We start from the raw sequence: 13905 nt of genomic DNA on the forward strand, positions 1-13905 counted from the left end.
AGGAATAAAGTGAAATTCTAGTCTTTGTTACCCAGATTTGCAGAAAAAATGTTTTTTTATTACCTTCCAGCTTTAGACATACAGTTCTACTTATCAGTCTGCATCTCTCTTTCACTTCCAACAGCTACAAAAAAGGAACTTTTATTTCAGAAACACCCATGTCTTGACAATGCAACTTTTGCAGTTCTAATCCTTGTTCCTTCTATCCTTGCACAGTCCCAAATCTCAGTTCTGTGCAATCTTCAATGAGACATCAGGCAAAAGAGAATGCCCAATGCAATGCTGACAGGATTCTTAATGCACAGTAAGCAAGAACTTCCTGGACTGTAAAAACCAATTCAAAAGCTGTGATCATTTGTCTGTCTCCCTATTTGTTACTGTCATCTTTTGACTGTAGAAAACCCCTCATCTCTAGCACTGTTCCTTTTCCATTACTCTGCAAGAAATGATTCTGATAAAGCACTTAGACAAAAATGATACAAGCCTCTTAACACTGAAGAGGATTAGGCAGTATTGACACAGATTCTGCTCTCTCCTTCACTTCTTAGAGTGCTTTGTTTCAAAGTTCAAGTATTATACAAGCAGTACAGTTACTGCAGTAGTTCACCCATTCCAGCCACTGCAGAAGCTGCTGTGGCAGCAGCAAAGCAGAGTGATCCTTACACACATACTCAGTAAGCTGAAGACCTAACAAAAGTGATCCTTACACATATACTCAGTAAGCTGAAGACCTAACAAATGCACAGCTTAGCAGTAAACCACGTTACCTTTATTTCTCATCAACAGAACAGCTGTAGCTAATAGAAAAGCCAACGCTGATTATTGAGTTTCTAAGACATTCTTAGAGGTTTGTAGCACACATCAAGGCCATACATTGTCAATGAAAAAAGTAATTCTTGTTCCATTTCTGCTCTGAGGCCAAATAAAAGCTTTATGTTATGACAACATACAGTGAAGATTGCCAGAGGTAGCTGGATTCAAGTAGAGAAACACTAGGTTGGATGAAAAGATGGAGCAAATCAAAAGTCCAGAGGTTATACGAGGTCCTACAGTCAGCTGAGAGCCTGTGGAACACCCTGACAATACATGTGGTTGGGTGTTATGATAGCCTCAAAAATTATCCTAAAAATTAACTAATTACCCTTTCAAACATGCCACATTATCAGCCATATCTCTTACATTTACTAAATCCGCAGTCCTCATAGCAAGTCTAGACAATGCTTGAGACAACTGATGTAACAGAAAACTAATAACCTTGTAATTTTTGTCTAGCAGCCACAAATTTGAGTTTCTGAATCCTCTGAGTGTCTGAATCTTCATATTCCAAAGGGTCAGATTTCAGCATGTAATACTCAGCCCACACCATCAGCGTAAACTGACTTCATATTAGCAGCTTATTCAGAGGATTCCATTACTCTGTATTTGCTTCTCCTATTGCAACTCACAACTTAATCTTTTCCCCTCATGAATAACTTGACACAGACATCATGGCCATGACCTCTGAAAGGAATTCTCCCAGGAGCACAAGGCCATTCAGAGGCTCTTGTTTACAGCAGTCCATTATTTTGCAGGCAGACTGCCAGCTAGAAAGACTTAACCTTCTTCTAGCTCACTGAGAGTCTTGCAATGACCAAAAACAGAAATTAGAGCTTGCTTGAGGTTAAGAACTTCAAATTGCCTTCCCTTGCCTTCAAAGCCTAACTGTGCTATTTACCTGCTTGCTTGCTTTCATGCCAGTATCTTGATACTTGCAAGCAATTATCTTTCCACTTGATTATTGCCTATCACCTTTTTGCACATCTATGAACATTAAGCACTTCTTGCTCCTAACAAATATGTTTCAGTGTAACAAGGTGATCTGGTTTCTCCCAGTGTAGCACTACCCCAACGTCACTTTATTTATTCCTTTCCAGACACTTGGCATAAAAATGCATTGGCAGTAGCAGCTACTCCTCTCACTTAAAGGAACTGGTCAGTCATTTAGTCCATAGTTACTTTCTCATATGACAGAAAAAGATGCTGGAGCTCAAATGGAGAGCACCAAGCACCTGCATGTGCAAATTCAAGCTTACCATGACCTGCACCTAGTTTTACAATGGAAGTCCTTTTCTGAGTTACTCCATTCTAGATCAGAACTGGAGACTCCCACTTTGATATGCCTTACCATACAGAGAACACTTCAGAGCTGGGTCATCTGCAAAGCCCTTGCTGTGCTGCCTGTTCAGCTGACACTGGGATGGGCTGGGGGCAGGTCCTGCATGCACCACCAATAGTCACTGTTCTCCGCACTTAATGCAAAGGGCAACTTGCTCCTCCAGCAGAGGCCAGGAAGCTCCTAAGAAGCAGGTAACCATACAGGTGAATGTGCTTCCTTAGGACTGCTTTGAGGATGCATTAGGCCACTCCTTAGAGCAGATGGAAGCTTGTTCCATCCTACCTTCTCAACCAGGGTGTTAAGATGGTTTACACCTGTGCAACACCAAATTCAAAGCTGCAGTCAACCTGTTAGTGTATTTGATCACAGTTCTGGTGACAGTTGCTGAAGCAGCTACATCTCACCCTTGTACTGGGAAGAATTTAATGCAGTATGCAGAATAGATTAACAGCATCAGTACAAGCTTACAGATGGACCAAGTTTGGCTGAACTGGACAGTGGCGGTACAATGATCACGAATACTTGTCTGGGAAGATATAAACATGCCAGTAAAAAGGCTCAAATACATCAAGTAGTTGGACTATGAGAGAACCAGAGAAATCATCCAACAAAAGCTGAAATTTGCCTCAGAAACCAGAGGCACCAGTTCCTCCTCCCATCAAGATACACTCAGGCTGGCCAGAGACCACTGACAGTGTCTACACATGCAGGGACAGGAGACTGAAATGCTTCAGAACAGGCTGTACCATATACACAACTATCTCTTCTTCCCAGTATTCTACAGTTCAGTGCACTTAGGAAATGCACCAGGGACACTGCAGCTAGCCATAAGACACTACATTCTACACACTGATGTGTATGATAGAGTGTGATCTATAAATATTTATTTATACAGTTTAGTTAGAAATTGCCTTAAGTGCTTGAACATAGCAATCAGCATGAGTTGTATATGAATCATGTAAACTAATGCTCAAAACAACTTAGTTATCACAAAGTCACCCACCACTTCCCAAGTTCAAGGATTTGTCTTTAGAGTACTTCAAATTAGACACACACAGTGCCAGCATTAAAAAGAAATGCAGCACACTTCCCCAGCCCCTTTATCTTTTCAAGCTACTCTATTCTGAAGGGACCACAGAGAAACAATAGGAGCCACAGTCCCATGAATCTCTCTCAGTTCCTAGTTACTACCTGTTATCAGTATGAACAGTCCACTGTGGCTCACTCCAAAGCAACACCCTTCCCATCTGAACACATTTCAGGGGGACAGTGCAGCAGTGACTGCACAAGAACAACTCTGTGACAGATATAGCATTAACAACAACTGTTTCTATAAAGACACAGGAGCAAAGGTGCTGTGTAAAACTCCCAACAACAAAAACAAGGTCACTTGAGTTTTAGCAGTCAGTAGGCTTATCTTAGCCATCTTGTGCCACTGTCTGATACAGGAATCAGTCAGCACTTTGTATCTTTCACTTAAAGAAAGAGCAAAGGACTTTGCAAACACTTAATTCTGTTTGGTGTAAGGAAAAGCAGGTTTTATTTGCAATATATGCAGCCAGCCTTCAGTGCCCTGGCAAAAGAACCAGGTTACTGCATTACCCAAGATGAAATTGCAACGGCCTTTGAGAGATAACTGGTGTGTAGGTAAGAGGGCACTGGAAGAATCTCTCCCAGTTAACAAAGACAGCAGAGTAGCACAAAGTGGAGCTCAAAAGCAGTCCCAACACATCTGGAACAGGTCCGGGTTCCATCTGAAAAAATGAGACAACCAGATAAACTTTCTCTGTGCAAATGGACAAGCTAAATCTCGTGAGACATGAGTGACAAATCTACTCAACCACAGCTAGGCAAGATTCAGTTTTCTCACTCCGGGTGGCTGTATGCCAACAGACAATTGCAGCCTTCTGAATCCATGTCTGGAGACACAGAGAACACAGGAAAGCACTCACACCACACACAACTTTGAGATCCAGAATGAGAAGGGAGAATGCACCTTCTGAAGAAGGGCTAGAGTGAGAATGACACAATCTAAGCTATGGCCATAAACCAAAGGGAATCCTACCTCATTTTGCAATGTAGTGATATAAAAATACAGGAAGAGTTCCCCTCTCCAATCAAAAAATGCACAACACTAAGCCCAGACTCATCCAAGAGGGAAATCCTGAAGGATACTGCTAGCAAAATACAAGGAAAAGTTCAGTTCTCATTACTGCTTCAGCTTGGCAGAAGAGTAAGCAGCACACACACAGATGTCCTTACAACACCATCACAAGTGTGATTACACACAGGTCATTATCTAAGCCCAAACACAGGGCAAGTCACAAGCTTGGAACAATCTGAAACAAATAGCCAAACCAGGTCTGAGCAAATCCAAAATGTTTCATGAACTGTCCCAGCTAAAGTAGACAGGAAGATGCCTCTCTTTTTACACTAAGAGTAGTTTTTAATTTTATTGCCTCAGTCTCCCTCCATGTTGTAACTTTGCATGTTCACAAGGATGACAAATCCTTACCTGTTAACAAGAAAGATGCAGACACTAAAAGAGTGTTGTAACTTTGCGTGTTCAAAAGGATGACAAATCCTTACCTGATAACAAGAAAGATGCAGACACTAAAAGATGTTAAAGACTTCACAAAAAAAAAATTTTAGAAAGAATGAAGAAAACAAAGCATATTACTGCTGCAGTACAAAAAAAAATTTTAAAAAGAATTAAGAAAACAAAGCATATTACTGCTGCAGTAACTGCCATTTTCCAGCCTGGTTTGGGAAACAATACAGACACTTTTATAATGAAACTCCAAGCACTTACACTACACTGGAGAAAGCACTATTTATTCTAAGACAGTCAGAGGTGATTAAGTCTATTAATAAGAGTCAGTTATATACAGTAAATACTTCCTGATATAACTGTGTAAGACATATGTCAGAAAACAAAACAATCTCCAAGGAAATGAGCACTAATTTAAACCAGAAGATTAAGTTTATAATGAGTGACAGTAACAATCTAATTGATCTTCCTCACAAGTCTCTCCTAGCTCCCCTCAGTGGATTTCACACAAAGAATGAATGTCACATAAGTCTCCACAGAAGTATGCAGATGACAATACAGAACTGTTTTCGAGAGGTAGATACAAGGCTTAGTAGGTGCAAAAATGCAGACTTCACTCAAGCACACTGGATCACATGTACAATGGTAACATGACATGGTTAACTACCCTGTTGTCATCTCAGTGACTGCCTGTGAACTCACTCAACAGGGCAATGCTGGCTTAATGAACAGTCATGTTAGGCAAGATGACAGCTTACACTTTTACTGCAATGGAATAATCTTGCTGTAAATCTAGTCCAGATTTTACAGTTATAAGTAATGGTTCAGCTGGTCAAGAAGGCATGATTCATCCACTCTGCCAGGTGTGAAGAGGCAATGAGCTACTGCATGTTATTACTGCTGTAGCCACTTTCAAAACATGCTCCTGCTTGAGTAAGAATCCTTTACCAGAGAAGTCCTGAGGGTTAAAGCCATTGCCCTTTGACATCAACTAACACCACTCCTCAGTTTCAAGTGACCAAGCCTTTAGCCATTTCAAAGAGCACTGTGGAACGTGGCAGTGTACGAGCCCTTCATCCTAATTACTAAATACACTGTAGGAACTCAAACCTCTACAAAAGTGTTAGACTTTAGTCCATCTCGCAAATGCATTAAAATACCTTTTCTTAAAGAAGACTCAAATCCCGCTGCATGCAAGTCAAATTCAATGAAATAGGTTGGGCATCAGCCACTCAGAAGGGCTCTCCCAGTATGGTGGAACCTCCATAAGGCTATATGAGCAGTGTATAAACAGCAGTGTCCACAGAAGATGGCAAAAGGTGTTTGTGAGGGTGTGTATACACAACATATGCTATACCCTCCACCCACCAAAACACACCTCACCTCCAAAGCTTTCTCATCAAGTTCAAGATGCCTTGTACAAGTAACAGTCAGTGGGTAAAACACACCCTATGCTTCCTCAGAACAAGCTCATACTACATACAATCTCACCTCCCACAGAAGCTGTTGAAATGAACAGTAAATACAACAGTCAGGAAGAACCCTCAAGACCACGAGAATCAAAATAAGCCAACCTAGTTTCTCTCTACTGCACCCTTCAGTTAGAAGGCAAACTACAACGAAGGGTGAATTCCACTCACCACTTTTCATACCTCCACTCAACTGATGTTATCTATCCAAAGCAGAGGGGATACAAAATACTCTTTTTTCAATTCTGAGCTCAGTATGAGCTGGACAGTAGACTGGTATGACAGTCCATCAAGAGCAGGACGACATACTAGAAGACTCAGCTGAACTGCAGAGGTAATAGGGCTGAAATACAGTTTCAACTAGAACATCCTCCATTTTTCATGGCTATGTAGCTACATAAATCAACTTGTAAGCAAGGGACAAATAGCTCCACTGGAAAGGACAAAAGTTTTACTCCTTACAAGCATCAGACTTATGTAAGCCAACACACTGCTCACCTGTATTTGGAAGTCCTACTTGACTGCAATTCATGTGTTGAAATGAGCAGTTTTGTTTGCCAACTGCTTGCTCACTAACAGATCAGAAAGTGACAAGAGGACAGCTGCCAACCTTAAAGCTAATACACAGACATTTTTGGTCAAGCTGATCTGGAAGTAATTCTGAACTGAAGAAGAAACAACATAGAAACTGACTGGATTCCATCACTGATAAAGAACAAACAAAAGGGCAACCAGAGTTACCAATTCCACCTATGGTATTGTGGTTTTTCTCCTCAATTTTCACACCACTGATGAGTTTGTAAAACTCTGCAGCGACGAGTGCACTGGGCTTTGCAGCAAATGCAAGAGAGGAAGCAGTAAGGGCAGTGACATACATGTGGGTTTTTTTATTTCTGTATGCAATGTAATGTTTAGGCACGTTGCTTGGGACGCCTTCTAAAATAAATCATTGGCCATCATTTAGAGTATCCTTTTGGCTTTAAATACTGGTCAGGAAAACAAATGATGTAAAAAATAAATGCATATAACTATTACAGAAACAAAGATGGATTTGCATCTAAAAGTGCAGGAGTATTTTCAACCCTTTCACCAGACAATGTGGCAATATACAGTATATTGCTTCTGTTTGTTTGAGAAGGCTGTTGGAATTTTACACTGACATAGAAAATTATAAATTACACAGAATTAGTTTCCATAATCACTATATATATACACAAACCAGCTGTGAAAAAACTGGTTTAGAACATACAAATGAAAGCCTCACACAGATCAGTACAGTGAAATTAACAATTAACATGCTCTGCTGCCAAAATTTGTATTAAAAACACTATTTACTTTTAAAATGCATGTACTGTAATTACATTAGCAGCACGGGCATTTCCTTTATTTGACTTGTCTAAAAGGATTATAGCGTTTTAAATACGCAGATTGTTCTGAAATGTTCCATTGTATAATGCTTGGTGTCAAACTAAATCTTGGTGAACGGTTTAAAAGGCAGGTGAACCACTTAAACACAACAAGCCATGTGCACTCCAAAGATTCTAGTGTTTCACCTGTAAGGTATTGTTTCAAGCAAACTAGACTTAACAGAACATATGGCTTTACAGTAACATCAATTTGTCAACTAAGCTGTTGCAATAAATACTTAAAATCTCTACCAATAGACTTACATTTTTTTGATCTGTTTTGAACAATACAGAAAACAATTACCAATTAAAAAACCTGTTGTAAAATGTTGAACACCAAAAAAGTCTTATTTAAATCACTTTTTGTAAGCTAAAACAACCAAAATAACATTTATAGGGCATTTCAGTTTCAGAAAAAACATGAATTTTCCTTTTCTTTTTTTTTTTTCTTTACAAGGTGAAAAATGTAAGAAAACTGCTAAATACTTTGGTCACACTAATCGTCAAATAGTTATGTCTCAAATACATTAGATTTGTGTATTCACTTTTTTATAAAACTATTCTTACAGCCATTTTAACTATAGTAACACTACTGTCATCATTACATGGGTAGCAGGATCTTATTTCACAGGCCCCCCCGTTATTTAGAACAATACAATATAAACATACGCAAAAATTATTGGTTTTTCTCAATGTGCAATATTTTTACACTTATGAATTTCTGTACAATGTCTTAAAATCTAAAATATAAATGTTGCTGGTCCTGATTCCTTGCGAAATTAGTGCAGCAGTGACTGGCTTCAACAGGGTCTAGATGAAATCCTCAAGAGACACTCAAAACACCTGGATATCAGTTCTTTCTCTTCAGCCAAGGTAGAAGACATCACATATCATACAGGGCCATTAACAGATGCCTCTCCTAAATGGGTGTGTTGATCAGTCCTAAGAGGCCAAAAAAAGATATAAGTACACAAGAAAGGTCCGAAACAAATTCATGTAGGTGCAAAAAAAAAAAAAAAAAAAACCACAAAAAAACAACCAAACCAAAAAACCGACAACCCCAGATCAGGTGCAGCATGACCCACGAACTGAAGAGAGGAAGCATGTGCTAAGAACATGCTCATCCATTTATCTTCTGCAGTCCAGCATTTCTGGAGTCCTTACTGCCTCAATTAAGCACAGCACTCAATTAGCTGAGCACACCACTGAGAAGTGTTTGATCTTCATTAACTGAGCTGCTAAGTGATCTCTAGAGATGAGATATCTCCCAGAGAATCACTAATAAAAGGCACATTTCTGATACTTATCTAAATCTTATTCTGTGAGGCACAATGTGATACCAAGAGTATTTAAGGTTGCACTGGAAAGTAAACAGCTAAGGCACAACAGGAAAAACAACAGTGTCTTAAAAAACTGCTTTAGTTACTAATCTAATTTACAAACTGCCAGTTCACAAATACTTTGAATGTCAGTCCATTAGGATGAAAAGCTCAGGAAGTATGGAGGAAAACAAGGAGCAAACCTGCAAAAGTGAAAACAGTAACAGTACATACATTTCTAGGTTAAGAAGTTTAGTGTAAACGTGGGCTCAACTGCTCTGGGCTAGCACAAAGGTCAAATCAGTGCATGATAACATGGAAAATATGCAAGCAACAAAGGCAAAAAATTCTCAACTTCCATTCAGTACAAGTCAATGGAACACATAGGAAGAGTCCCTTATAGAATGCAAATACTGCTTGAAACTACAGATGAGAAAAGTTACCTGTAACTCCTGTTCTCTGATGGTGTACATCACAGAGAAGCCACTCTGGGGTCCGTGCTCTACATGCACATGACCAGCAACCTAGCTAAGGGCTGCTAAGCTCTAAAAACACTTTTTAAAAAACACATGTACACATTAGAGAAGAGACAGACAGCACTAGACAAAAGCAAACACTGTTCAGAGAAACCTGGAAGGTAAGAAACAAGTGCTGCACAGACAGAAGTCTGACAGTCTGCACGACCGTCAGTCACTCATCAGCTGGAAGAGTCCAGGACAGAACAGGGCTCCTAGCAGACTAAGCTCTAAAAACACTTTTTAAAAAACACATGTACACATTAGAGAAGAGACAGACAGCACTAGACAAAAGCAAACACTGTTCAGAGAAACCTGGAAGGTAAGAAACAAGTGCTGCACAGACAGAAGTCTGACAGTCTGCACGACCGTCAGTCACTCATCAGCTGGAAGAGTCCAGGACAGAACAGGGCTCCTAGCAGAGATCACTCCTGCTAGCCACCAGCCAGAGACCTACCTAGGGGACTCCTTCTACTAGTCATACATACATGGAGCCCCAAAAGCAGAGTTATGTTTAGCTTGGTATTTATATCGTGCTTATGAGGATCTACTGCGACAGCCACCTTTAGAGAAAGCGCTGAGCTGTGCTGAAGCCAGCGGCATTCAATGGGAGGAGCTCCTGGAGATTTCCTGCAACCCAAAAGCAATCCAACAAACTGCTAGCTCTGAGAGCCCTCTGTTGGTTTAGACAAGCACCTCCACTTCAAAGGTAATCAGTACCCAAAGACTCTTCTACGACTCAATTCCCTACGATTTAATGCTTATCAGCATTAAAAAGTATAGTCTGGATAAAAACAAAGCACCTCCAGAAGAGGCTGTGAGAGTTTTGGGATTTTCCAGGATTGGGTTTTCATGATTAGAATCTTGACCAAGTTTTGTGATTTATGCAGAGTAGACAGTTAGCAGAAAGGAGCTAGTTACATGAGCCTAAAAACCAGAACCTAAATTTGTCAAAGATGCTTACATCCTTTTTAGGCTACATACAGTACAATCAGAACATGCAGCAGAGTTCTGAGCATTAATTCACTATTCCAACTTGATAGCACTGGCACAAAACAGAATGGGGATATATACAACTCCCTGCCAGACAAATACATTTTTGACAACTGAAGAGTCTTAGAATCAACAGAAAATACAACTTGTGAGTATTTAATAAAACAGATGCAAGCACATGTTTAGACTGACTCAACTCAATCTCTTCAAGCCAATCCTATCAGAAAAACACATACACACTGCTATTTAGAGGACTGAAGGCATTTTTTATTGCAGTTACCTCTGTTCTGGACTGCTGTTAGCAGGCTGAAGAGCTGAAGGGACCTCTTCTGTAACCTCTGCATTCTCTTCTACTACATATTTACAAGAAGCATCCTGCGAGGTAGACAGTTTTCCTTCCTCACTTAAAAAAAAAAAAAAAAAAGACACACACACAAATGAAAAGTTATTTAATATATTTAATTTTTAAGTTTACTTAGACGGAATTTCAGGCAACAGGGGAAAACTGAGAGACTGGTCCATAGTTCACATGCAAATGGATTTTAAGTTATGATTGTGACATGAAGATCAAGCACATGGCTCTAGACTTTACAAACACCTAACGATGCATTGGTGCTTACATCCATTAAAACTTGACTGGATAAAAGGGCAGGAGATACAGTGACCACAAATAAGATCAGAAAGGAAATAAGGGATATGTGTGTGATGCCTGAAGTGGTAACAATCACAGTCATGAGCCTTTAACTGTACATACCGATAGGATTTCAACACTCTGAAGCCAGAAGTATGCAGAAATGGAAGAAAGTATAAAAGAAATTCAAGATTCCCTCACAAACTGGCATTAATAAAGTCTGTCCATGAAACGTATCAGCAGAATCATTAACTCATCACCACCTTTATTAAACCCCCTAATAGTGAATACAATGTATGGGCTACGTGGTACTAAGACTGCAGCCCAACCTGTTTCATAAACTTCCCCTCAGAGACAAAATAAAACAAAGTTCAGTGAAAAAACAGTACACTGGTGCTATGTGAGATATAACCATATAACCAGGCAGCCCCAAAAGTCAGTAGCAAACCAATCTTCTGCTTTGCCTCTAAATGAAAGCTTCTCTGCCTCTCCATTCCACCCTGTTACACCTCAGTCACATCATTATGAGTGCACCAAAATACACATTTCACCATATACCTGCAATAGTGTATTATAAGGTAGCTCTGAAGTAGACACACATCAATCTGTGGCAACAAATCTATTTATGTAAGTAGTACCAATCTCTTCTGCTGATTGTCTTTCTATTCTCACAGTTCTCCTTTCCATAGATCCTTTAAATTTCAATGAATCCTTCTCTTTCCTCCTCCTATCTGCAGAGCCTGCAAAAACACTCTTTTGCATTGCAATCTCCCATCAAGACCAAGTTTTCCCCATCTGATCTCCCCATCTCATTTGCCTTGATACTCTTCGCATTTGTTCCAAATAAAATACGTGCCACCACCAGAAGTACTGTACTAATGTTTCTGTTTTCTAAGCAGGCAGTCTCCTCTAGCATTCTTCCCTCTCATTCTCCATTCTGAACCAAATTCAGACAACACATTTTTCCCTTTGCAGCTTTCCACAAATTTACTACTCTGCTTATGATGCTTCTCTTCCCTTTGATGTTGATTTCAACACCATCAATTTCCCGTTGACAGAAATCTAGATAAAACTGAGGTCTGCAAGCATCCCCTTTGCACAGGCCACAGCAGGACCTCCTCTCACTACTCTAACTGTCCCTTAACCTAAACTTTTCCCCAGTAAACTGGTTTTAAAAAAAGCCACTTGAGCATTGACTAATTATGAGGCCACATATCTCTATCAGTCTCTATAGTTCAAGATTTCATCTTTCAACCTCCTCGTACATTTCCTTAACATTTCCTTTCCAGATCAAGACCTCAGAGTCCCCATTGGTGGAAGTTTTTAAGATGCAATTGGACACAGTGCCAGATAATCTCACCTGATCTCCCTGTCCCATAAAAGACTGGATCAGCTAATCTTTCAAGGTTCTTTTTGATCTGGGCAATTCTATGATACTGCCTCCCCTTGCACCTCTATGTCCTTTTAACTATGGTTCAAGCAGGTAATTCCATGAAGGCAGAGGGGAACTGCCATCACATGCTCCTTCCTCATGGTGTTTGTACCAGTATCAGAAGTCACAGAACTTCAAAGTGCGTGTGAGCTAAAGCAGTTTGAAGTGAAGTTTAAAGACACTATGGATAACTAAATCAACTTGTAAACATCTGACACCTAAGAGTGCAGCCCATACAAAAGCATTGTCCACAGGACAGAAACTAGAGAGCAGATGCAGCATTCACTAAGCCAGTGAGGCACTATGATGTCATGTAACATCAGTCTGCACAGAGTCCCAATACTTCTCTAACTGCCACTTGATTTACATGCACTGTGCAGTCACAAATGCTCCCTCCCCTGTCCTGAAAAAACATCAGAAGTTAAGTCAGGTGCTTTGACAATGAATAGATGGAAGCAAGAGTGACTGAAAGCTGTTATGTTTCAGGTTCTATTCATTTTGGATGGTTCAGGAATTATCTACTATGACAAACAGGACAAAGTAAAATGAATTTAAAAGACAGGCAACATAACCAACACTGGAAAATTTATTCTAGTGAAACTGACTGGGTTCTTTTTTTTTTTTAAGCAACTTCCAAGACATATGGACAATTTCTTTTCAATATTTAAAGCTACAATGGGGACAGATATTAGGAAGCCATTCTAAAAGAACAAGAGGGTTGCATGCCAAAATGCAAGCAGCATGTGCCAATTTGTGAAGATCAGGGTGGAGGTAGGACACACCAACTTCAATTAACAAAGGCAACAATAAAGTCAGACTTTTTGTAGCCTCCGTTTCCTGATACTAAACTAAAAACGCCCGATCACTAAATCTAAGATCACAAGATCTTAGTAGACAGGATTCAAGTCGAAAAAACTGAAATGTGCTTCACTCTCATAAAAGTATCACTATGTTGATATATGCAATACAGAATTTAACCATATTGTAAGACACTTATTCCTGAACGATGCACTTTGTATCAGAAGACACCAAAGTTAAGGAGTGTTCTTCCAGTTATTCTAGAACTCTGTGCACCATCTGCAGCACAGAACAGATTTAACGGTGATCACCCCAAGTGTCTGATGAGCTACACTCAAGAGCAGTGCCTGGCTGGCCTTCAACTTATGTTCTCCATCTTCCTGGATGAGAATGAAATTCCAATCCAAATTTAACAATTCTGTGCAAATTTGCTTAGTTTTGATGTGCAATTAACTATGTTTAAAGAATTGTACATGAAAAAACATACAGTAGTGTGCATCAGGGTCAAAAGTTTACTCTTCCAGTAAACCTTCCACTGAAGCTCAGGCTAGGTAAGTAAAGTCACACGTTACAGGAACTAACTAGAGGCAAAATTTCAAAGCAATGACTTTGAAAGATGGTTTCTAGTTCGAGCCT

The 13905-nt window shown here is 39.8% G+C and overlaps 1 protein-coding gene across 1 annotated transcript in view; it reads right to left on the bottom strand.

Moving 5' to 3' along the window:
- Positions 1 to 7060: 7060 nt before the first annotated feature.
- LOC103801395 (serine/threonine-protein phosphatase 6 regulatory subunit 3-like) overlaps positions 7061 to 13905 on the bottom strand; it is a 42828-nt gene continuing 35983 nt past the window's right edge. The window contains 3 exon segments of the mRNA XM_009073807.1: positions 7061 to 8523; positions 10689 to 10811; positions 11163 to 11180. Coding sequence (XP_009072055.1) covers positions 8472 to 8523; positions 10689 to 10811; positions 11163 to 11180 — 193 coding nt within the window. The 3' untranslated portion in view covers positions 7061 to 8471.

The sequence above is a fragment of the Acanthisitta chloris genome, unplaced genomic scaffold, assembly GCF_000695815.1.
Source record: "Acanthisitta chloris isolate BGI_N310 unplaced genomic scaffold, ASM69581v1 scaffold2764, whole genome shotgun sequence".
Lineage (NCBI taxonomy): Eukaryota > Metazoa > Chordata > Aves > Passeriformes > Acanthisittidae > Acanthisitta > Acanthisitta chloris.